Source organism: Lampris incognitus, chromosome 6 (genome assembly GCF_029633865.1).
Source record: "Lampris incognitus isolate fLamInc1 chromosome 6, fLamInc1.hap2, whole genome shotgun sequence".
Lineage (NCBI taxonomy): Eukaryota > Metazoa > Chordata > Actinopteri > Lampriformes > Lampridae > Lampris > Lampris incognitus.
In genome coordinates, this window is record NC_079216.1 from 31,253,019 (window position 1) to 31,279,028 (window position 26,010).

General features: G+C 43.5%; 1 protein-coding gene across 1 annotated transcript in view; it reads right to left on the reverse strand.

Annotated features, from left to right (window-relative positions):
- il34 (interleukin 34) overlaps positions 1-26,010 on the reverse strand; it is a 147,277-nt gene that overhangs the window by 52,547 nt on the left and 68,720 nt on the right. Inside the window, exon 2 of the mRNA XM_056282022.1 lies at positions 8,953-9,265. Within this exon, the coding sequence (XP_056137997.1) occupies positions 8,953-8,998 (46 nt within the window). The 5' untranslated portion in view covers positions 8,999-9,265. The remainder of the gene's footprint in view (positions 1-8,952; positions 9,266-26,010) is intronic.

The following is a 26,010-nucleotide window of genomic DNA, read 5'->3' on the forward strand; positions in this document are numbered from 1 at the left end:
ACTATCTACTTAAAAGAAAACGTTAAGGATTCGGTTGTGTGTACATGCTGTTAAGAACTGCTGTTTTTGAAAATAACTGGCAATTTTAGGCTCTTATTGGTTTTGAGCACCATGCTTTAAACTTCAGGATAGGAAAGGTTTTACATGGATTTGGGGTTGTCCCAAGTTCAAATTTCCAGGATTTGAATTTTAATGATGGTGTTGAACCATTTCTATGGTCAAATTTTGGTGAGATAGTGAATAATTACAATCAAAGAAAATCAGTCACACAGAAATGCAAAATTGTTGTCACTTATAAGAATAAATTAATATGATTATTTCCTTCCATCTAGTCCATCAATCTTTTACTGTCTATTTGTTATCACCGCCATAGCCAGGAGGGGATTATGCGTTTAATCGTGCGCGTGTGTGTGTATCTGTCTGTGGCTAAACTCGCAAGCTACTGGACCTATCAGTCTAAATTATGACAGCATGATGAAGACCCTCTTGTGGTTGCGGTGATTCAAAACCTTCGAAAAACGTATCGCCACTCCCTCTCTTCATTCACTCTTTACCTCACTTGACCAATGCTGTTCGCTGTCGCTACCCGATCTAAATCAACCATCTGCATGCGTGACTCACATCTACGGTTGACTCAGATCAGGCAGCAACATGATCAAAAATTATTCAAATAATTTTATAATCCAAAAAAATGCAAAATTTTTAAAGGAACAACTTCCTCTAGGATACAGTCAAAACAGGAAGTGTTGCATATTTTTGTTACTGCCTAGTCTGAGTCACCATAGATGTGAGTCCCACATGCGTGAGCGTAAACGTTTTACCAAGTTTTATCATATTATGTAAATAGAGACAGGGTTAGGATCAGACTAAAATGGTCGCATAGCAAACCTTTTCTTTTTGGAAAGTTCATATTAGACTTGGTTGCTTTCGTGTGAGGGTCCTCCGGCTGCGCATCCAGACTGACAAGAAAAACGTTTTCATTAGGTAGATTTTTCATCTTGGAAATTGGGTAATAGTATTACAGTTATTTAAAAGTGCTATAGATAACATTTTTATGTAGACAAATCATAAAAAAAACAAAATACACCCACAGAGCTTTCAGAAAGGTGCAGAATAAAAGTATTGCCCTCCCCCCAAAAAAAAATGGATTATGAATTTATCATTTTAACATTTTTTCGCGAACAATTTTTTATTTGAGTTTTTTTTTAGACAAAGATACACATACAACAGCATCAATCAAAACAAAAAGAAAAAATTTGAGTTAAAATAATAGTAATAATAATAGTGCTAATAGTATCAATAATAATAGTTTGTTGGCCCTGTGATGGCCTAGCAGCCTGTCCAGGGTGTCTCCCTGCCTGCCACCCAGTGACTACTGGGATAGGCTCCAGGATCCCCGCAACCCTGAGAGCAGGGTAAGCAGTTTGCATAATTGATAGATGGATTTTTTTAGCTTGCTCTCTGCACATTAAAAACTTTGTTTTCCCATATTTCCTGTTCAATCTGTATGATCAAGGCCCTCTCGTGGTTGCGATGACTCAGAACCTCTGAAAAACCTGTTTTACACTGCAACTAAGTGTTAACCCCTCAGCTGGTTTGTCGCCTATGTCTGAGCACCAGAAAAGGGTGGTCAAATACACAGGCAGTGTCTCCATATTTTCCCTTTTCCTGGTAGGCGACAAAAGGGATGACTTGTCCCGAAGTCCAAGCCCCAGAGAAGGGGAGATATGCCTGGTGGGGATCTGCACTGCACTCTTCTAGTTGTGTCATGAGATGAGATGGGGTTATTATTATTATATCATGTTACACAAGGTTGTAATTTTTATGGTGTGAGTGACACCCTCAGATGTGTACATGCATGCATGCATGTATGCGCACGCATGTGTGTGTGTGCGTGTGTGCGTGCATGCGCAAATGCAAAAGGAATTAATGTTGGATAAACAGGATTGTATCATAGTATTTTGACTGGTATTTTCTGCAACAGAAACAGTGAGGCAGTAGGGCTTTATGAATCAGATGGGTTTCTCCAGGAAAAAGGAGTGAAATAAAGCCATGCTTTTATTGTGCAAAAATAATTAGACCTTAATGAAAGCAAACTGGGCAAAATATGCATACAGTAAGTAAGTCAATTTTATTTGTACAGCCCAATATCACAAATTACAACTTTGCATCAAGGGGCTTTACAGCAACACAACTTCATGTCCTTAGGCCCTTGCATCGGATAAGGAACAACTCCCTAAAAAAAAAAAAAAAAAGAATCCCTTTAACAGGGAGAAAAAATATGAAGAAACCTCAGGGAGAGCAACAGAGGAAGAACAGCACATCCAGATATACAAAAAAATAACTCATACTTTAATACCCCTTTATCTTTTAAGGGATTTATCAGTTTTGCAGTTTGAGTTTTACAATTGGCCATGCATATTTTGTTGATTCATCAGTTTCTTGGCTTGAGTCAAAGGTTCTCAAAACCCCCCCCCCCCCAAATGGGTGAGAAAGAAGCTACCAATTAAAGTGAAAAATAAAGGGTACATTGAAGTAATTAGGTTCCGGCAACACATTACTTTTTGTTGTTTCTTTTGATGCCTCTGCTTGGAATTTGGTAAATAGCTGCCTGTGCAATTGACTATTCTATACAGCTGTCCACAGGACACTTTGTAGTCTTCAAACAACACATTAATGAAAATCCAAGAATTGGCTTACAGCCAACTTGTTTGCTCATTAGTGTCTCTTGTGATTTTGTGCACATTTTTCATTCGGTTTACTTTCATGCAGCAACACAAAGTACAGCGTGCCCAGATGGTTACAGTGTGCAGGACAGTTGTGCTTCGCCTGACTTCTAATAAATAAACTGATTTGGATCCTAACTAAAGTTTAATCTGCCAATTAATAAGCTAATTATTCTTTTCAGTAGTAACTGAAGAGTCATATGGCAATGCGGCTGAAAAAGCATCAAGGATTTTTGCTTTGACTTGGACTTTTTGATGATTATATTTGGCTAGAGGTCAGAAATAAATATTTCTTTCTAAATGAGTAGTTTACCATAAAGCAGTCAGTCAGCTGCTATACATTTACTGGGGAACTGATGGTTCAAACATGTGAGTGAGACAAAAAGTGTGTCTCATCCCACGTGTTTAAAATTTGGCAGCTCTTCTCATCCACGACAAGAAACTCTAATTCACTTAGACGTGCTCCAGCCAAAAGGTTCAACAGTGTACATTGTGGAAAGCTCTGAATTCATTTATATTCCACAGCAGGTATTATTATCCCTGCAATCTAGTGAAAATGGAGCATTTCCAAAACTGCGGACAAGTTACATTTCTCAAGAGACTTGTTTGTCATAGATTGTTTTTTGAATGTCAGTGTTCTGGGTGTTTGATTTAACCTGTGCCCAGCATCTTCAGTGTTTGGCCCCTCAATGAGGAACAAGGAATATAGTATGTAGCACACGTTTTTGAAAATAGGAGCCACCAATATAGAGCAACAGTGGTTGCTCACAAATGGGATTATATCCCTCATCTTTCAGCATTTCAATACACCTTAAAGAAATGCTATTTAAGATTTCTATGTCTACATAGCCTCCATTTATCCCTATGGGCATCATGAAACATCTGTGAACTGAGCCTCTATCCAATTCTCTCCCCATTTGGTTTGTTATTCTGGTCCCTTTGCTTTGGAAGATCAGACCATGAATTAGCGCCTTACCTGAAGCTCACACCTGAGAAGCCCCAACCCTCCTTTCTAATGCTTCATGTTTCTCCAGCCCAGTGGAGGCGAAGAACAAATTGCAAGCACAGCTAAATAGAAGCCTGTTGTCAGATCATGGTATGCCTCCCAAATGGCCTCAAACAAACCAAGTGAAAACATGACTTCGATAGCACAGGGCAACTGATCAACTGTCTTGAGGAAGTATCAACACTGCTGATGCCCACTTAACACTCCCAGCGCACCACTGACAGGCCAGCTAGTAAGCATCCGTTACACTGCCAAAAAAAAACTCTACAGTTTGATGATATGGACTTGAGCCATCTTAGTGTTGCTGACCAATGTTCAGCCTTAGGTGAAATCTACCTGCTCCAAAGGTGATATATTTTCTGTTTAGGGGAAAATGTTAACCTCTCTTTCCCTCCCTCTGTAAATAAATGTGCATCAAACTTTTCAATTCTTTTTTTTTTTTGGGATCCCCCCCCTTTTTTTCTTTTTTGTCCACAGTTGTACTTGGCCAATTACCCCACTCTTCTGAGCTATCCCGGTCACTGCTCCACCCCCTCTGCCGATCCGGAGAGGGCTGCAGACGACCACATGCTTCCTCCAATACACGTGGAGTCGCCAGCTGCTTCTTTTCACATGACAGTGAGGAGCTTCGCCAGGGGGACTTAGCACGTGGGAGGATCATGTTATTCCCCCCTGTTCCCCCTCCCCCCTGACCAGGTGCCCCGACTGACCAGAGGAGGCGCTAGTGCAGTGACCAGGACACATACCCACATCTGGCTTCCCACCCACAGACACGGCCAATTGTGTCTGTAGGGATGCCGGGCCAAGTCAGAGGTAACACGGGGATTCAAACCGGCGATCCCTGGGTTGGTATGCAATGGAATAGCCTACTACACCACCCGGATGGCCCAAACTTTTCAATTCTAATGTATTCAATAATGTTTTTTGCTCATGTTCAAAGAGGTGCGTATGCAGTACTGTTTGGAAAAGGGGGTGAGGAGGCGGATGGAGTCAGTTGTTCTGATCCAGACCCCTCACATGTTCATGGGTGGCAGGGTTAGTTAGGTATACTTACATAGCAGTAAGTACAGCATATCCAGAATCCATGAGATATGTTACATGCACAAGCAAAATAAACCAGTCTTATTTGTATGCCACATGGCTTTGAGCATTTTTTCATTAGTGATTCAATGATGCAATGCCCCACTATAAAATCCTCCTGCTGTCTGCTGATGTTTACGGAGACTTGGCTCAACAGCAACAGCCGACTCGGCAGTCAAGCTAGCGGGCCGCACAGCCTTCCGTGCAGACAGGACAGCAGACTCCAGCAAGATCCGCGGAGGAGGTTTGAGTATTTATGTCAATAACTCTTGGTGCAACAATATAAAGATCGTCGAAAGGCATTGCTCTGCTGATCTCGAGCTCCTATTGATTCAGTGCAGGCCTTTTTACCTGCCCAGGGAGCTAACGGCCATTACCATGGCCGCTGTATACATCCCCCCACATGCTAATGCTAAGGTAGCGCTTAAGCAGCTACAATGTGCCATCAGCAGACAACAGACCAAACACCCAGACAATGCCTTTATCATAGGTGGTGACTTTAATCAGGCTAACCTCAGGGCTGTATTGCCCAAATTCCATCAGCATGTCTCCTGCCCCACTAGGGGACAAAACACCCTGGACCATCTCTATACAAACATCAAGGACTCATACAAAGCTACTCCCTGCCCTCATCTGGGGCATTCTGACCACCTCTGCCTGTTCCTGGTCCCAGCCTACAAACCCCTCATAAAACGGATCAAGCCAGCAGTAAAGACAATCACTCTTCGGCCAGAAGGAGCAGTCTCTGAACTCCAGGACTGTTTTGAAAACACAGACTGGAGTATTTTTGCACATTCAGCTACCCATGGCTCCCATACAGACATTAATGAACAGACATCTGCCATACTAGCCTACATTAACTTTTGCACTGAGAGTGTCACAACAACAAAAATCAGTCCGCACCTTTCCAAACCAGAAACTCTGGATGACCAGTGAGGTCCGGCAGCTGCTGAAAGTCTGGGATGCAGCATTCAAGTCAGGCAACTGTGAGGCCTACAGCGCAGCCAGATCAAACCTCAAAAAGGGCATCAGAACAGCCAAACATAAATATTCCCTACGAATACAGGACCACTTTCACAATAACTCTGATTCTCCGCGAATGTGGCAAGGCATTCAGTCTATCACAGACTACAAAAGCTCTAATCGCGGTCCTGCTGTTCATGATGCCTCCCTGCCAGACAAGCTAAATCATTTCTATGCCCGCTTCGACAAGGACAATACTGACCCAGCCACAAAAATCCCCAGCCACCCAGAAAACCAGGTGCTCACTCTATCAGTCACAGAGGTCAGAGAATCACTGCGCAGAGTGAACACACGGAAGGCTGCCGGACCAGACGGCATACCGGGTTGGATCTACCGGGAATGTGCCGACCAGCTGGCTGAGGTCTTCACACCTGTATTTAACCTCTCACTGTCCCAATCTAAAGTCCTGGCATGCTGTAAGACCACCTCTATCATTCCTGTCGCCAAGAAACCAACATCCACATGTCTGAATGACTACCGACCCATAGCACTCACCCCCATTGCCATGAAGTGCTTTGAAAGACTGGTTCTGGCTCACATCAAAAACATTATCCCCCCACATTCAACCCACATCAGTTCGCTTACCGTCCCAAAAGGTCTACTGAGGATGCCATTGTCACTGCCCTACACATTGCTCTGACGCACCTTGAACTTAACAACACATACATCCGGATGCTGTTTATAGATTACAGCTCTGCCTTCAACACTATCATCCCCACCAAACTAACCACCAAACTCCTCTCCCTTGGCCTCAACCCATCCCTCTCTAACTGGATCCTGGACTTCCTGACCAACAGACCTCAGTCTGTTAGGTTAGGTGACCACTCCTCCTCCACCCTGACCCTCAGCACAGGTGCCCCTCAAGGCTGTGTTCTGAGCCCCCTCCTTTTCTCCCTCTCACCCACGACTGCCTGCCAACTCACCCCTCAAATGTTATAGTTAAGTTTGCAGATGACACCACAGTCATTGGCCGTATCGCCAACAATGACAAGATGGCCTACAGAGACGAGACTGAGCACCTCACATCATGGTGTACTACCAACAATCTTGTCCTTAATGTGCAGAAGACAAAGGAGCTGATTGTGGACTTCAGGAGGTCCAGAAGCTGCAGCCACTCCCCCATACACATCAATGGGGTGGAAGTGGAGCATGTTTCCAGCTTTAAATTCCTTGGAGTCCACATCAGCGAGGAGCTTTCGTGGACAGTAAACACCCAGGCCCTTGTGAAAAAGGCCCAACACCGACTGCATTTCCTGAGGAGGCTGAGGAGCGCCCGTCTACCCCCCAAAATTCTCACCAACTTCTACCACTGCACCATAGAGAGCATCCTGACCATCTGCATCTCAGTGTGGTATGGCTACTGCACCTCAGTAGACTAGAAAGCTCTGCAGCGGATCGTCAACGCAGCCCATCATATCACCAGTACCCAGCTCCCAGCCATAAAAGACATTTATCACAAACGCTGCCTTCGAAGGGGTCTGAGCATCAGCAGAGATCCCACCCACCCCAACCATGGACTGTTCTCCCCCCTGCGCTCTGGGAGGTGCTACAGGAGCCTCAGAGCCCGCACTACCAGGCTCAAAAACAGCTTCTTTCCACAAGCTGTTGCCCACCTGAACCTGGCTACCCACTGAATGTCTGTAGATATTTTTAAATATTTTGTACTTGTGCTCTTTTTTAACTTATTTTTAGCTTTTGGTCTTCATGTGTGTATATCTTATACTGTGTTTGCTGTGTTTGTCTGTGTCTGTCTTGCACTGTTTGGTGAAGCCACAGCCCTCATTTCATTTTTAACATGTGCCTGCACATTGTTTTTAATGACAATAAAATTGAATTGAATTGAACTGAATTGATATCCTCCACTCCAAACTCACCCAGCTAGCTCACTGTACCAGCTCCCATTTGCCAGTGGATTAAAAACTTCCTGACAGACTGGAGGCAGCTGGTGAGGCTGGGAAAAAATCACATCCAGCACCTGGACAATCAGCATTGGCACCCCCCCCCCCCCAGGGATGTGTGCTCTCCCCTCTACTCTTCTTTCTCTTCACAAATGACTGCACCTCAGAGACCCGTCTGTTAAATACCTGAAGTTTTTGGCCAACACAACTATCATTGGCCTCATCTGAGACGGTGATGAGTCTGGATTTAGATGGGAGGTTGAACAGCTGGCCCTCTAGTGCGGCCATAACAACCTGGAGCTGAACACGCTCAAAACTATGGAGATGACAGTGGACTTCAGGAGCAGCCCCCCCCCCCACACTGTCCCCCCATACTCAACAACATGGTGTCTGCGGTGAAAACCTACAGATTCTGGGTTCCACAATCTCCCAGGACCTAAGGTGGGCATCCAACACACAATCATCAAAAAGGCCCAGCAGAGGATGTACTTGCTCCGCCAGCTCAGGTAGTTCAACCTGCCTCAGGAACTGCAGATTCAGTTTTACACTGCAGTAATCCACTCTGTACTCTGCACATCCATTACTTTCTGGTTTGGACTGGATTGGATTGGCTGCTGTTTCCGCTGAGCATTCTAATCGATCTGTGTGTACATGTGCACATGTGCAACTAAATCAAGAAACTATGGATGACCTATTTGAAGACCACAAACACATTTCAGACAGCATTGTGTGTATGTCTGTGTGTGTATATGTGCCACATAAATTGTATCCAGATGCTTAACTTGTCCATGAAGAATGAGAGGACATCAGTGACAACTGTGACATCAGTGTTACCCCATGTAACCCAATTTTCATCCACAGAGCCATATAAACGAAATGCAGAAAGCCAAACCAGAGAAAAAAATGAGAGTTTGGAACACAGGCATGTGATAAGGTGGTGCTGGATAAACTGAATGCTCACATAAAATAGATACCTTCCCCTATGTGGATGCACACTGGCTCTCCGTCTGTGTCTTTCACATACACACTTGCACTCAAACCATACATTTTATACTGACATTTACCAAGTACCTGCACCAGAAAAGACCGATACAGTGCAGAGAGCAATAACAAAGAAATGCGTGTGTGAACACACACACACACACACACACACACACACACACACGCTCACTAACTCACTCAAACACGCTCTCTCTCTCTCTCTCTCTCTCGCGCTTACCCAAAAGGTTTCCCAGCAAGCAGGTTGAGGCAGAAAGTTGGACCATGCTGTGGCCTGGGCTTCAGCCCTCAGCTCTGCAGTTCTTTTAGCCCTGCGTGGTGTATATTTGGATGCACACACAGGGGGCCCTCTGACGCACACTGTAGTCTGCAACTATTCGGCAGGAGTTCAGTGTAACACATAGGAGTAGACAGACTTAAGCGCTCTGCAGGTCTTCACAGCATTGTTTAACATCTCCAAGACACTTGCAGAGACATACATAGGTCTGCAGCTTTATTACTCTCACTCTCAGTTGGTCGCTGCTGGGAATGGCCTGAAAACAAAAGGCACAAAACAGATACTTATTCAGAAATGTAGACTGACAGGCAGACATGCTATACAAGCAAACACATAGTGAGAAAGATGAACAAGCATTCGTGTCCACCCAGACATCATTGTGGTGTCTAATTTTTCTAATACTATGTATGTGACATATTTGTTCATAATCTTGGTTTCAGTTTTTTTGTCTCCCACCCTGTCATAAATGCCTAACTGAATACAGTTATTTTAAACACATAAATAGTTAACTAGAAGAGGGCACTCAGTAGGCTACAGATCCCCGACAGGTGTATCTCCCCTTCTCTGGTGCTTGGACGTGGCGACAAACCATCCCTTTTTTTGCCTACCGGAAGAAGAGAAAATACGGACACACTGCCTGTGTATCTCCCCTTCCTTCTCCGGTGCTCAGACCAGCTTAAGAGTTAGCACTCAGTTGTGGTATAAAACAGGTTTTTCCAATGGTTTTGATTCACCGCAACCAGGAGAGGTCATTGATCAAATAGTCATAACTGTGCACAAAAATTATTAGGCTGACAGGTCCAGTAGCATGCGAGTTTAGCGGCGGACAGATACACACACACACACAGAAAAACCAGTGTCTTGCCCGCCATTGTAGGACTTGTGCGCAGCACCCAAGTCGATTGAAAAGGAAATATGGGGGAAAAAAAGTTTTTAATATGCACTGCTCAAGCTAAAAAAAATCTATCTAATAAAAACATTTTTCCTGTCAGCCTGTGGCTATGAAGCCTCCTAGGTGGACCCTCACACGAAAGCAATCAAGTCTAATGTCTTTATGCATGCTCAATAATCAATAATCCAGGTAAGAAAATCACAGAAAGTTGAATCAGTTCATCTGGACACAACGTTTATTGACAGATTGGTTTCATCACTCATTTAAGTGGCTTCTTTATGCTAAACTGGTTTAGACTGAAGAAGTCACTTAGATGAGTGATGAAATCAATGTCAATAAACGTTGTTGTTACAGGGTCTAGTTAGATCAATGCCATCGGCAATCTACTTGTTTGTTGTTTGATGCATGACCCCGGATGTAGGGGAGTTACTTGCTTCGAGAGATTACACGCTCTGAACTTGGCACACATGTCTTGTCATTTATTTATGCTCCCACTACTGTTTGGCTGTCAACCATGGCATTTTGCAGGTGAACTGTCTTTGTTTTGAAGGGGACTTCACCAGTGACCTCCTCATACTTGACAGCAGCTGTTCTCATGGAACGAGCAAAGTGTGTCTTCGACTTATATGCGGTCACATTTATTTCCTTAAACAGGCCAGGGTGTGTCCCACCCACAGTCTTTCCAAGAGGGCTCTCCCACAAAACAAGGTCTCCCACAACTTTAACCCTTTGCGGGGCGAGTCTCCCTTCTCTGTGACCGATAAACAACTCAATCTTCTCAGGTCTCTTTAGCTCTTCGAGCTCAACTTCTGGGAAGAACCTCTTAAGCTGTTCAGGCCTGACTAACTTGCTAATTTTGGCAATTTCCTTCAGGCCATAGCAGACAAGTTCGTGAGCTTTCTCAGTTCCCTTAGGGGTTCTGACTCGGACCCTGAGCAGATATCTTCTTGTGGCTACTTTAGTGGTCATTCCACCGACTCCATGCACACCTAGTGTAATCTTTTCACTCCTCAGATTCAACTTGTTGGCAGCTTCATGGGTGATGTAGTTAGTGTCTGAAGCCAGATCTACCAAGGTCCCAATCTTCTGCCCTACATTAGCAGTTACTTCCATCAGCATCATGATAACAGGGAGCTCCCGCAGCCCACTTTCTTTCAAAATTCCCAACTGGGACTTAGCAGCCGAGTTTACCTTTGCAGCCTTTTTGGTGAATGCCTTCCTGCACCTTTCTGCTAACTCTGGGGAAAGTTCACTCATGAACTTCTCCTGTTCCTCTCTTAGACCCTTTTGTTTCTGCTGTCTTTCTGCATTTCCTGCCAGTCACCTCTCTTGGCTTCTTCTCTTCGGCAGAGAAAGAAGTGATGAACTGACGACTCTCTATTTCTGTAGTCCTTGTTTCTGCACAGATAAGAATCTTTACAGCTGTCATTCTTATGGCATTCTATGCACTCCCTGCATGCACCAATCATTTTAACTACAGTTTCCTTTTCTGACAGCTTCAGGCCTTTACATTTTTTGCAGAAGAAAATCTTGTCTTTGTGATTCTCATCTCCACAGACAATACACCCATCTTCAGTGTTACCTTTCTTGGTGGCTTTAGTTGAGGCATATTCTTTGTTAAATTTATTTTCTGCTTTATCTGATTTCTCTGATTTGTCTATTATTTTAAGGTGCTCCAGTCTCTCAAAGATCTCCTCCTGCCTTTTCAGGAATGTGGGAAGCATGTCAAAGTGATTGTCTTGTGTGACACCATTATTGGAATCAACCATGAAGACAAGCCAGTCTTTCTTCACAAATTCAGGAAGCTTGCTCTCTATGGACCTTACCACCAACAGGTTTTTGATGGCACCAGTATTCCCAAGATCAGTGAGATCTGAAAGGGCTTTCTCTACTGTGTGGATTAGGTCTATCACTTTCCTTGGCTGGTTTCCTTTCACAGGCGGGATTTCCTCCAGCTCTTCAATAATTTCTAAAGCGATGGTGGACTTATTACCATGCCTGTTTGCAAGCACTCTGAATATGTCCTCAGCTGTGTTGTAAGTCGACAGCCTAAGGTCTCTAGCAATCTTCTCATCCACGCTGTCAAGAAGCTGGACTTTTTTGATCTCAGCTGAACCGGTCGGCTCACCCTGCTTTTGCAGGCTTCCCCAGTGCTTCTTCCAGCAATAGAAATCTCTCTTGCAGCCACCAAATTTAGGTAGCTTGGTTGGCTTAATTGTCACCGTTGGCATTATCTGTTTGGTCGGTTCTGTTCTCACACTTATAGCTGCAGAAGCCTGCTCTTCCTCAGCAACCCTCCGTGCTAGCAAACTCGGCCTTTCTTACCTCAAGCTCATTGTTGGCTACTTTCAGGCCCTAATTCTTTTTTGAAAGTCACTTCCCCCTGTTATGGGGATCCATGGCTCCCAGACTGACAGAGCTTTAGACGCTTCCTTGATCAATTTTTCCAATACAGTTAGATGAACTTCATAGCCTTCACAGTTAATGCTTTCTACAACTATTTTGTAAGCATATTCAAAGACCTTTTCAGCTTCTCCAAATGCCGCTGCCAGCTCATCTAGCCCATATCTAGTCCAGAGGTTAGCTTGAACAATCTCCTTTACCTCATCGAACCTTTTCTCACAGTCACCAGTGACCTTCTCAAGGTTTGTCTCCTGCTCCTTCTCTAGCAATGCCTCTTCACTATCTTCAGCCTTGGCTTCAACCGCTAACAATAGCCCAGTTCCGAAATCATCATTAGCTTCAATGACTCTCTGCACATTGGCAGAGAACTTCGCAAATTATTTTCTGAGCTCTGATTCAGTTAAAGGGCCTGCCTTCCGACTGAGGTAGTTGGCCTGCCTCGTGAGGCAGCTCTTTGCAGCCATTCTCTCCTTTCTTAGCTGATCCAATGTTTTGCCAAGAACTTCATCTGCCATCTTGATCTGTGAGATGTTTCTTCTCTTTTCTGGACTTTCTGAAGCCTTTGATCTTCTTGTCCTGTTGCTGCACTAATGAGTGTCAACAGCTACCTTTTGATCATCAGCTGAAATGTTGACGGTTTTTCATCTGTCAAGTTATTTACGGGAATTTGCTTTAGCTTCTGCCCAAACTTGAAAAAGGCCTTAGCCGACCACAGGGAATTTGTGGCACAACTCGAACAGCAATCTTCTTTAGTCTTGTTTTAACTGAATTATTTCAACTGTCAAGCTTTTTGATGATTGTGTTGTTAGGTAGAAAACCTTTACAATACAAAAAGAGAAAAGAAAAAAACCCAATGCTGTCATTACTACTAATTTCATTCCACAAGTACAGAAAAATAAACCTAATTTTTTACTTAATCATTCTTTTTAAGGGTATGAACAAAATGAATCTCATTCATATTCTACATCCTTTACCAAATTAAATCGATATATAACCATACACATTGCACTTAATTGCACAGAACATGGCTAACCTCAAGCTAACTGAATTACAAATGAGATAAACTACTCAGCAAGGCAATCTGAGTGATTAGCGAACTGTTTTAACATTAGCCTAATACCCGAATGCTAACTAGCAATGAATTATAACAGTAACGCTAACCACCAATGAATTATAATGACAAAAAAGGATTAATTAGTCCACCAGTGGCATCCCTGTAAACGGCCAGCAAGATGAAGCTCTCCCCGCACCAATTTTGGTTTAAATGCGACTAGTTGGCTCTCAGATAGCACGCATCTGCAGCTCACGCCACACTCTCCGTCTCTCCCGTCGTGAGCTCCCCTTATCTTTCTTCTTCTTCGTGAATTTTCTTTTCTTCTTCGTAGCCTATGCACGACATCCGCCAAACTCAACTTCCTTCCGTGTCAAAATAAAAGCCGCAGATCATTTAGGATCCGGCAGCACAGCAATCTACTTGTTTGTTGTTTGATGCATGACCCCGTATGTAGGGGAGTTGTTGCTTGCTTCGAGAGATTACACGTTCTGAACTTTGTTGTGTTATGGTATTTGTAGTGTATTTGAATAAGAAGTGCATTCCTCGGTGTGACTGCTAGGCGGCACTGTAACTTTGCTGTTGTGTTACTGTGTTTGTATTGAAACCACAGAATAAAAAACGTCGTTGACCGACTAGACATGGCTTCCGCCACATCATATATTACATGGTGTCAGAATAAAACTTGAAGAAACCAAAGAAAGGAAGAAAATGGAGCAGATGAAACCTCCGACCTCATTAAGTCTAGAAGGAAATCTAGCGGAAAATCGGAGAGTCTGGATCCAGAGATTCGAACTGTTCCTTGTCGCCAGCGGAATTGACGAAAAGTCCGATGCAGTGAAAAGAGCCACGTTCCTACATGTGGCCGGAGACGAAGCAATTAAGGTATCGTTAGCCTCATAGGATAAATGCCTAAATCATTTTTTGGCCAAATTGAGATTTCTGCCTACATGTGTTCTCCTTACGCTGCTGCATCACCCTGGATTAGGGCCCATGTCCTCAGCCAATCAGAACACTTTTTACATTCAAAAAAGACAATCTGCCTAAGTCACTCGTGTGACTTGAGCATTTTTACGTTGAAAAAAATAAAGAAAAAGTTGCATACAAGAAAGGCTTATCTGGTAAGATAATTAATATTTCTTTGATTTACTGTAGGCCTAGTGTAAATGTACTCAGTGGATATGTTATGAACTGTGTGGTTACACGTTTCTGCTTCAAAGAAAATGGCACAGAAATCGCTAGCTCACATTGCTAGCTAGGTAGGCTAATGTTAGTTAACATTTTGCAATGCTGTTGGTGCATACTTCAGCACAGAACCAAGCGTTTGGTATTGTTTGAAAGCTTAAATGCTTGGCTTTCTCTTGCCACCAACCTTGTTTAGCTAACTAGTAGTTGTTTAGCCTAAGTAGCCCAGTACATAGGCATTATAACAGCAAATCTTTTATGTCTCTAAGTACCAAGTTAGTTTCAGCTTCAGAGTAACACAAGGCAATTTAACCAGGAGGCTGCATACTGAGTTTAACAGAAACCTTTCTCCTGTTTCATTGCCAGGAAATGAACTTGCTGATACTGATTTAGAGAAGCACTATAGACCTGAGGATGTCTGGAATTGACATGGATACTGAGCAACAGATTGAAGAAGAGGGAGTGGAGGGAGTGGAAGAGAAGAACGGACACTCTGAGGAGGGACAGCGAGAGGGGGACTTAGGAGAAAGTGAGAGAGAGACACGGAGGAGGAGAGAGAGAGGGAATATGAAGAGAGGGAGGGAGAGAGAGGGGGAGGAACTTGGAAGAAGGGGAGAGGGTAGAGCCAGAGCAAGTTATGATTCATGGTCAGAAAGTGAAGATGATGACTCTGTCGTAGATCCAGACTACAAAAGAAGTAAAGATGACTGCACAGATAGTAGTAATGATAGTGATAGTGATCATCACATTAATAGTTCTGAAGAGGAGGGGGGAGAGGAAACAGAAGCTGCACTTGAAGGTTCCACTGTTAAACGTCATAAGCGTCAAAGCTCACACCTGTGGAAGGAACAGTTGATCAAAGAGAAACGCCTTAAGGGGGAAGGTTACAAAAACAGAAGGGGACAGGAGAAACAGCCAAAAACCATGGGCCAACCCTGCACATCACAGCACTGCTTAAAGTCAACGAAGCGAAGTTGTGAGCTGCTGAGTGGTGAAGAGAGAACAGATATCTTCAACCAGTTCTGGTCCATGTCGTCCTGGGACACACGCAAGGTGTTTGTCCGCACTTTAGTGGATAATGTAAGTGGTTAGTCATATTTCAATCAAATTTCTCATCTCTACTGCCTTCTTAGCTCATCAGCCTGTACTTCATTGGTTTAATGTATCTTGGTTGGCTATTTTACTTTCCCTTATCTCCAGGTCCCTATAAAGCAGAAGAGAGGTGGTGATGCTTCAAGGAAAACAACGTCCATGTTATACCACTTGCAACTGGCAGATGGACGTAAACTACCTGTGTGTAAGAGTCTGTTCTGTTCAACCCTTGGCATCGCCCCCAGAACCATTGGATTGTGGTTAGCTCTGGACACCAATAAAGATCTACCCAAACCCAAGACCAATAAGACTGGTAAGTAAAAAAAGAATGCTTGTCAATTTGATTTAAACTTATCCAGGAATGATGGGACTGAAGGGCCAAGATGTTAGTTAAATTCCTTTGCAAGTCTATAGTCCATTCAAATTTCTGTTTTTCTTTGCGCTTGCACTTGTGCCTGGGTATAGCTCAGTTGGTAGAGCTCTCGTCTATAGCTTGCAAGGTCGTAGGTTCGAATCTGGGCATCGCCAACTCAGCGATATGAGGAGCATTCGTGCGAGAAGTGCTGGGAGCTGAAGATAGGTGTGGCGCTCCACCTCAGCAAGATGACCATGCACCGCCCAGATGTCTAGCGCATTGATCCAGGGATAGACTCCTGCGTAAGCTGGCTGATACCGACAATAGACCAATTCCGACCACTTCTTCTCTCTGTAAGGTCCTCATGTGCCCATATCTGATGCTGACCAGACCTTCCTGAACGAATGGCTCTCTGGGCTGCCTACCATTCCATCCCACTACTGCCGCCAGGTTCCCTCCTATAAGGACAAGAGGTTTCTGGAGCCAGGAACTGTTCTAAGTGACCTGTACAAGGAATACAAGAAAACTGCTGGTGAAAGTGGAGCACGGGTCGTGAGTGAGACATATTTCCGAAAAGCATTCAGTGAGCAGAAATACTCTGTGTTCGTACCACGAAATGACCAGTGTGATGTATGTGTCGGTGCCAGAGTAGGGAATATAGATCAGGATGACCTTGCCAATCACAGAAAATTAAAGGCTCAAGCTCAGGAGGAAAGATCAAATGTAAAATAGTGTTTTAAGCTTACGATAGATCAAATTTGGGGGTTTTGGTTAAGTTCATTTATTGTATTGTATGGCTATTGACTTTTGAGTGTACTGCAATCAATAGGCCTACTTTTAATGACTTAGTGAGCAGTAAAGAGCATATTTTAAGGCATGAAATTGTGTTTTAAACTATAAAATCAGATCAGATTGTGATGTCTGGCCATGTATATTTGAAGGGTTTCGTTACAAAATTAGATAGACCTTTATCTATATCCTATGTGTAACATTAATTGTTCCCTATTATAAATATTATTTGAATGGCATGATGGAAAAATGGACCTTTAGTGGAAAAAGTGGACCTTTTGGAAGCAAGGGGGTTCTTAAGAACCATCAGAACCCCCCCTGGCTACGCCCCTGCAAGTGGTTGAGGTTTGGTTAAAGTTAGGTTAGGCCAGTAAAATAAAAAAAACTCACTCATGAATAGAGACAGCACTTGAAAGGGACTTTAGGTTAGGCATATTAAAAAAGTTTCGGAATATAACAGTGTGCCAACATGACAGTTTTGTTGTTACTTGGGTAGCGAAACTGCTCCAACGAAGTGGACCATTACTATACTAATTCCTGCCCCACTTGTAAGTTCCTATAACATGGCTGGGCTGACCATATATCTAATCCAAGATGTTCAGGATGTTAACTTGATGTTGTGTTCTTGTTCTTTCCACAATTGTTCTATTTTTGTCACGTTTAGGCAAGTGAAACAATGCCTAGTGTTTGTATGACATGTATTAAAAATGCCTAAGTCACGACATTATTTTCTTGAAAATTGCCTAAGTCACTTTTCTTTGTTAGGTAATCATTGTCGTGTTTATCTTTTTGTAAAATCTTGTTGATACTCCTTCAGGAACCTATTTTTAAAATATGCATTAAAAACTCTGACAAACTTGCTGGGAAGTGCGTTTTTTCTTATTATCCGAAAATCGTAAAAAATGACTTAGGCATTTATCCTATGAGGCTAACGGTATACAACATGCTTGACTTCGATGAAGACGTAGATGACTATGATAGATTGAAAGAGCTATTCCGCCAACATTGTGAGCCAAGGAAAAATGTTACATATTTGAGGCACCTGTTCTTCACTCGAAGGCAAGGAAAATCAGAATCTGTTGATGCATATGTGACTGATTTAAAGAATAAAGCGAAAGACTGCGAGTTTGAGTACCTTACCGACTCACTGATACGAGATAGAATCGTGTGTGGAATCACGGATGACCAAGTGAGAGGACGACTACTGAGAGAACCGGATCTCACGCTAAACAAAGCAGTAGACATTTGCAGAGCCAGTGACTTGAGTCAGAGTCAGCTAAAAAGTCTACATGAGGAGGTTGAAATTTCTGTTAATAAAGTCACCAAGAAAAAACAACGTGACAAACAGAAAGACAGTGGTGCCACAGCACAGAGGGTAAAGATGAGAAATCAAGGAAACTGCACAAGATGTGGCTACAGGCATGAGCCAAATAAGTGTCCTGCCTATGGACAAGTGTGCAAAGCCTGCCACGGGAAAAATCATTATGCAAAAATGTGCAACTCACGCAAGCACACAAACAACCATAAGGTGCAGCATATAAACAAGACAGAGGCAGATGATCAATAATTCTTTATTGGCTCAATCCAAGCAGAAAAACAAGACCACTCAGTCTCACAAATCAATGCGGTGGATGCAAAGAAAGAAAAATGGCATGAAGATCTGATTGTCAACAAGAAAGTTTTGAAAGTCAGGCTGGATACTGGAGCTGATTGCAACGCCATTTCCATGAAAGACCTCAGAAAACTGAGATTAGATAAAAAGGTGAGTGAATCTCACTCCAAGCTTGTTGCTTATGCAGGCCACCACATTCCAGCTAAAGGCAAAACCATGTTGACATGTCAGTACAAAGATAAAAAATATGATGTGGAGTTTGAGGTCATAAAGAACAATGCACCTGCAATTCTAGGAGGAGAGGCATGTGAAGAAATGGGGCTTGTCAAAAGACTGCATGCGCTTAAAACAGAGAGTGACATTCTAGGTGAATATGAGGATTTATTCACTGGATTAGGTTGCATACCGGGAGTATACCACATTGAGACAAATCCAGATGTCATTTAGTCCATGGGCCAGACGATATTTCGGTACACTTAAGGTGGCAAAACTTACTTATAATTTTTGAAAGGATCCATGTCTGTAGATGATATTTTGGTATGATAACCATTCCTGAGTGGCAGCTGTATCACAGTTATCAGCTCATGAAGTTAACCACCCCCTAAAGTAAATTGCATTTTAGACGCTGGTGCATATCCTGGTTTAGCCTCATGGTCAGGACATTTTTCAATGTTCTATAATATTGTCTTTGGTATCATTTTAAAGGGGACCTTCTTAGCTTTCATTCAAGCCCTGTTGTGGATATTTCTCACAAATATAGAGGTCACTTGAGCTCTTCAACCCGTCAATAACACACATCTTTCTGCAATTTTCGCCTAAACTATATACTTTCTTTTAGCCCTGTGGCATCTAGGAATATCAGGGACACAAAACACAAAAACTGGAATACCCACAGGACTGTAAAGATTCAGAAAATGTATAATATACCCATACTATTTCATTGTGTGAGGTGATTGTGAGCCTTAAATGAGAACTAGACCAAAGCCAGTTAGGTCACAAACTGGTCTCTATACATTTGTTTAAATACACAATCAAAATACATGATAAAAAGGAATACCATAGTGAGGTAATGAACTATTTTAATATTTTAAACAACATTGACATTTACATATACTTAGTCAATGATACATGTAATCCCATATCATTAGTGGGTATATGTAATGGTAATGGGTAGGGTAATGGGTATATGTGAATATGGTTACATTATTGTTATCAAACTCTAGGTAACCAAGTCCAGAATCAACATCCTGTGCATCAATAGACTACTACCACAGTAATACCATCAGAATCATCACACTGTCATTCATCAAACTGCTCGTTTCTCTCATCATCTGACTCCCCAAGTTCAAAGTCCAGTTCTGGACCATCCTGCTGTTTTTGGTTACTGCAGGTCTGTAACCTGCACATGTCTGTGCATGGAAGTCCATTTGACAGGCACATGCAGCTTGGCATTTTGCATGAATGCACACACTTGCATGTTAGCATTTCCAAGACCACATCTGGTGCAGGTGGGGAGCGCATCCAGTAAATGGCCAGCTTGCCTTCATCGTCTGTCCATCCATACTCAGTAGGGCTTGGCACCACAGGGTTAGCCTGCAGACAGCACTTCCATATTGCTGCCTGATAGTTGGCTCGTTGAACATGCATAAAGAGACAGTCTCTACATGGTGGCAGCTGGCTGGACTCAACCTCTCCCCTTTTGGTGCAGAAGAGCTGGTAACGCAGTTTGTTCACCTCAGCAGTGCTGCTATTAGCAACATACATCCGACAGGTGAACTGCTCAATTTTCTGGAACAGCTCATCACTCACATTCCATGTCTGTCCCAGTTGACTAAAAGTCTCTCGGCAGGAAGTGTGCTTTCTCACTATCTTCAGGGCATTCAGCTTCCCTCGACCAGCGAATGCACTGACAGTGTCGCAGCCTGTGAAGGCATGTAAGCCAATTAGGCTGTCACAGATGCTGTCTCCAAGTGAACTTGCCAGTTTGGTGATGTCGACAAACCGTGTGCGGTTCTGAGTCCCACACTTCTGGTAGATGGGACAGGTGATGTCCTTCTGGAAGCCAAGACAAAGCACCATGACATCAGTGTCCTCAGCTGTGATGATAACTGACTTTGAGCTCGCATTTGCTGCATGCAATGCATGCAGGAGCAGACGGGTGTCAGCTTCTTCATGTGTGGAGTGCAGTTCTGCTGCTTCCTCACACCCATCTTCTGTCAACTTGTAGCAGGTTTCCTCACAGGTCATGTACAACACCTTGCCATGCAGCATAGCTCTGTATCATGGGAGTTTCCACTCTTCCACCAGAAACTTGATGAGACTGGTCTTGTTGGAGGAACTGCACAGAAATTTTCTCCACTGCTGGACGTGGTGTCCCCCTGCAAGATTCTTGTACTGGAGAGTGATGTCTCCACCCCGGTTCAGTCGTTCAGCATCTTTGATCGAAGTCTGGTGATAGACATCAAAAACAACATCAATCCTCCCACTCTGTGCTCCCTCATGGAGGACCTGGGTCAAGGCTGACTCTGCCACCTGTGCAAAGGTTTTGTTGTTGCCATTCATTTTTTGGACCAGGCTCATCCCATCAATGATGGAAGTAGATGGGATTGGGATGTCTTCTGCAGGAGATACATTCTTTTCAAGCTCTCTGGCAAGTGCAGCCTTGTTTGTTTTTCGTAAGGACCCATCAGCATTTGCCAGTGCCCATGGTAGTGGGCCCAATGGGTAGGCAAGGACATCCTTCAGATTCACCTTCCTGCTTTCAGCCACCAGGATCATGTGACTGAAAAGGTTTCTATCTGCCTTCAGAACCACATCCTGTGCTTTCTTTCCATGAGCTTGTTTTGTGCTGACATTGGAGAATGTTTTCAGACTTTGCTTGGTCATCTTGTCGTGGAATTTCACAGGTGGTGGGTCTGCATCTAACCTTGTTTGTTGGAATGCTTGGTAGGCCTCTTCTCCTTTCTCAAGAGCTCTCAAGAGATCTATGGTCACATCAGGTGGAGCCATGTTGCCAGTGGAGAGGCTAACCAAATCAATCTCATCAGGGGACATAGGATTGAGCCAGTTATTCTCCATAAGGTCCATGAGAGACTGGACATCTGCTTCATCTCTCTTGATCCTTGGACTCTGTAGATCTGGATGAGACCATTTGCACCTGCCTTGACCTGTCAGGTCTCTCAGCTGTCTGAGGTACATGCTTCTATACTCAGCTGTGAGATAATATTTGGTCACAGCTCCTGGTTTCAAGCTGAATCCCTTTGTCCCTCCAGCTGTTTGGGTGTCTTTGTTCACCGTTTCTTCTATAGCTTGGTCAACAGGGATTCGGCCAAAGGGATTGGTGGAGCCCAGTTGGACTGAGAAGCCTCCTTCCATGAATTCTGTGTACACATCTGGGTGTGTGATGGGCAGCTCAGACATCTGGGCGTAGTAGTAGGGGAGGTAGCGTGCATAATTCATCCTGTCATAAGCAAAGCACCATGGGATCATTGCTCGAATGCTAGCCAAGTGTAGCATCCAGTCTCCCTCTCTGGATGCTCGGATGAGCCCCAACAAGATTTCAACCATGTCCAAATAGGACATCCAGAAGTTCGAGAGGCTGCCGTTTCCACCTCTAAGGAACTCACGGTAGACTTCAAATAGATCCATGATGCGTGTACAAGAGCTGTTCTCGAGGACCTCCTTCAAAGCATGTTGTGAGACTTCTTTCCCAAGGCTGTCAATGGTCTTCAGTGTCTCATTCAGGTGAACCATGTCATTCCTGTGAGTTTCTTCCAACCAGGACAGGAAACCATTCAAGGTCAGTCGCATGAGAGCCTCATACAGGAGCTTGTGTAGTCGCACTGCCCTGTTGTACTTGCGGCCATCCATAACACCAGCAATTGAGCCTTCTGCAATCATGCCAGACTCAATGCAGAGGTCTTTGAGTCCAGCATCTTGGAAATGCTTCCCTATTATTGCCAGCAGTGTGCAGATGGTGTGGAATACCCCAAGCCTAACGATGATATCATGGAACTTGTCATGGTGTTTCCATGTGATCTCGACAGCCTTCGCATACAGGGCTTGGTCAAAGACACAGACAATCTTCCTCAGGCCTAAGCACTGCATGATGCTCAGTGACTGGTTAAGCACCTCGTTGACAGTAGACATTTGTGTCGCTGGAGCATTGATGGTAGGCAGATAGCCTATATTGTCGGGGATGACCGTCATCTCTCCTCGAGTCAGGATGTTGAAGCCTGTCCAGCTGCTGACTGACTGTTCTTCTTGTTGTGACATGCGTGCTAGGACCCAAAGAAGGTTTTTCTCTCTGGCAAGCTTAGTATTGGCTGCAGTATCGGCATCTGACTTTTTGCTTTGTGGTGGCCCTACCCGTTGTCCAGCATTGTAAGTTGGTAACATTGGTGGGGGTCCATCAATGCTTCTCTTCTTTGTTTTGGGAACAGTGGGCATGGGTTGGACAGGAAGTGGGTTGACTGGCTTTGCTTGCACAGCAATCCCATTGACTCTGTGAGATGTTCCCTCACCACTGACAGTTTCTTCAGGACGGTCAATATTGTCCCAGGCTAAAGTTGTGAATATGCCAGGATGGATGTTAGCTGGAAGGGCAATGCCACTCCCTGATGATGAGAGTTTCTGGAGACACAGGGCAGTGTTGATCTCTTCCATCTGTGAATAGGACACACTGTGACCAAGTCGGTTCAGGATGTTTATCAACTCTACATTTCCTGTCAACGATTTGACACTGAATGGCAGAACAATGTGCTTGGAAGGCTTGGTATTTCCACATGTCACTGCATATACTATGTCATGGCCAAATGACTGCAGAAGGCACTGCACTCTCTGGGATGCATGATCAGGATCATTTGAGCCTGTGAGTAGAGAGTACAGGAAGATAATGAGCGACTCTGGAATGGTAGGACATTCTGCTTCTGGTTTGACTTCAGGCGGCCAGGTTTGAGGAACATCTTGACTTTTAATGTCTGCTCTCAATTTGATGGCTGCTTTGGCTATAACATCTTGTGCACTGACACTTTTCAGGGTCTGCAGCTCCCTTTTGAGAGACTGATTTTCTTTGGCAAGTTCCCTCATGGACAAGTTATCGGGATAGAGGAGGAATTTTCTTTTCTCATCAGGGAATATCTGCAAGGCTCCAGCAAACTCACTCTCCAGGTTTCGCCTTATGTGCTTCTTGGTTGATTCCTTGACTTGGGCAATGCCTTGGGAGTTCATTGAAGCTAGCAGTCTAGAAGAGAGATCAGTCATTGTCATCACTTGAGGATTGCCAAAAAGCTCCATCCTGATGAAGAGGAACAGCTCATTGTATGCCTTATTCACAGCAGCTTCATACTGGGCTGCAGCATCATCATCTTCATTGCTGGCAACCTCTCCTTTGGAAACCTCTTCTTTGGTGTAAAGTCTATAGCATGACCTGTGGTAGTGCCCTTCAGCTGCTACAAGGTCTCTACTCACAATGGCAAGGATTCTGCTGTCCCTTTTCTTTGTGGCTGCACTCCTGATCTTTGCATCAGCTCGCAGTTCTCGACACTGCACCAGTACTTCTCTCGTATTCTGTCTCTTGGAATATTTGCTGTTTTTCTGACAAAATATGCACTCTGCATCATAAGTCCTAGATGTACTTGGAGCATGTCGAGCTACTCTCTTAGATTGTTTCTCTTCAGCAGAGACACAACTTTTCTTTTCTTTTGCAAGGAGGCCATCAAGAATTTGCTTCATAGTGAAGATACTGCAACACTTTCTGTGGTAGTAGATTGATGGAATCTGTCCCTCAGGAATGTCTTTTGCCAGTTTCAAAACTGGTGCATGATTTCGTATCTGAGCTGCCCTGAGCAGAGTTCTCCATGAGTCGACACTTTGTAGTGAAACCAGCTTATCTGTATCATCAGAACAGTGGATAATGCACTCCACCCGTGGGCGCTTTGGTATTGGGTAAAAACTTGCTTGTTCACCAGTGGCCATATTCAGTCAGTTTTCACCTGCCACATACAAACAAATACATGTAACTTAGGTGTATGAACACTACTAAAACAAAGTTTACTTTGCTTCACCAGCGTCATATTACCATTATTTATCTTACATAGCCACAAATAGATACATTACCTAGTTGCCATGCAACAGCTGTATTTTGTCCACATGAGGCCGCTAAAATCAACACAAGATGAAAGTTCCTCGTAGCCACTTTAACTAATCATATTAACATATACATTAAAAGAACATGCTAACATTATGGGAAAATAGCTTACAATCTTCTCCAGAGTGAGACAAGAAGATAGATACCAGTTTCCTCTATATGTGTTTAGTAGAAAGCTATCTGGCTGCACGTTAGCCTAGCTTAGCACAATGAATGGAAGTACACAGTACTGGTTATCCTTGGTTGTTGGCCAACTAAGAACTGTCCCAGAGTTTAAGCTAGGCTAATCAGTACCAGAGGTGTTGAAATGCTATATTTGTAAAAATCTGGGCAAATACACAATCGTGAGAGGCACAGAAACAGGTTTCCTGAAAGAAAAATGAAATAGCTGCTCATTTGGAAAGGTTAGCATGTATTATTTTACTTCTGTTAGTGTACCAAATAAAATGGCACCAGTGAAGTTGTGTCACCTTGGGTGATATCGATATCTGGTCTGACCCATGGACTAACTGGCTTTGGTCTAGTTAGTTTCTTAGTAATAATGCCCTTCTAATTTAAGGTTCACAATCACCTCACACAATGAAATAGTATGGGTATATTATACATTTCCTGAATCTTTACAGTCCTGTGAGTATTCCAGTTTTTGTGTTTTGTGTCCCTGATATTCCTAGATGCCACAGGGCTAAAAGAAAGTATATAGTTTAGGCGAACATTGCAGAAAGATGTGTGTTATTGACGGGTTGAAGAGCTCAAGTGACCTCTATATTTGTGAGAAATATCCACAACAGGGCTTCAATGAAAGCTAAGAAGGTCCCCTTTAAAATGATACCAAAGACAATATTATAGAACATTGAAAAATGTCCTGACCATGAGGCTAAACCAGGATATGCACCAGCGTCTAAAATGCAATTTACTTTAGGGGGTGGTTAACTTCATGAGCTGATAACTGTGATACAGCTGCCACTCAGGAATGGTTATCATACCAAAATATAATCTACAGACATGGATCCTTTCAAAAATTAAAAGTAAGTTTTGCCACCTTGAGTGTACCGAAATAGGAAATTTTGGGCTCTGGCCCATGGACTAATTCCAGTAGTTCATGCTCCCAGGAAAGTGCCTGTTGCCCTAAAAGACAAAATTGAAACAGCTGAAAAGAATGGAAAACTTGGGTGTGATAACCAAACAGACAGAGCCTACAGATTGGGTGAATAGTATGGTGACTGTAACAAAACCTAACAAAGTTCGGATCTGCATCGACCCAAAGGACCTGAATACAGCCATCAAAAGAGAACATTGTAGTGGTAGCTGAAATGCCAAATGCCAGATTCTTTTCAGTTGTAGATGCTAACCACGGATTTTGGCAAATCCAACTGGACGAAGAAAGCTCTCACCTGTGTACATTCAACACACCATTTGGGAGATACAGGTTTAAAAGACTTCCATTTGGTATATCGTCAGCACCTGAAGTGTTCCA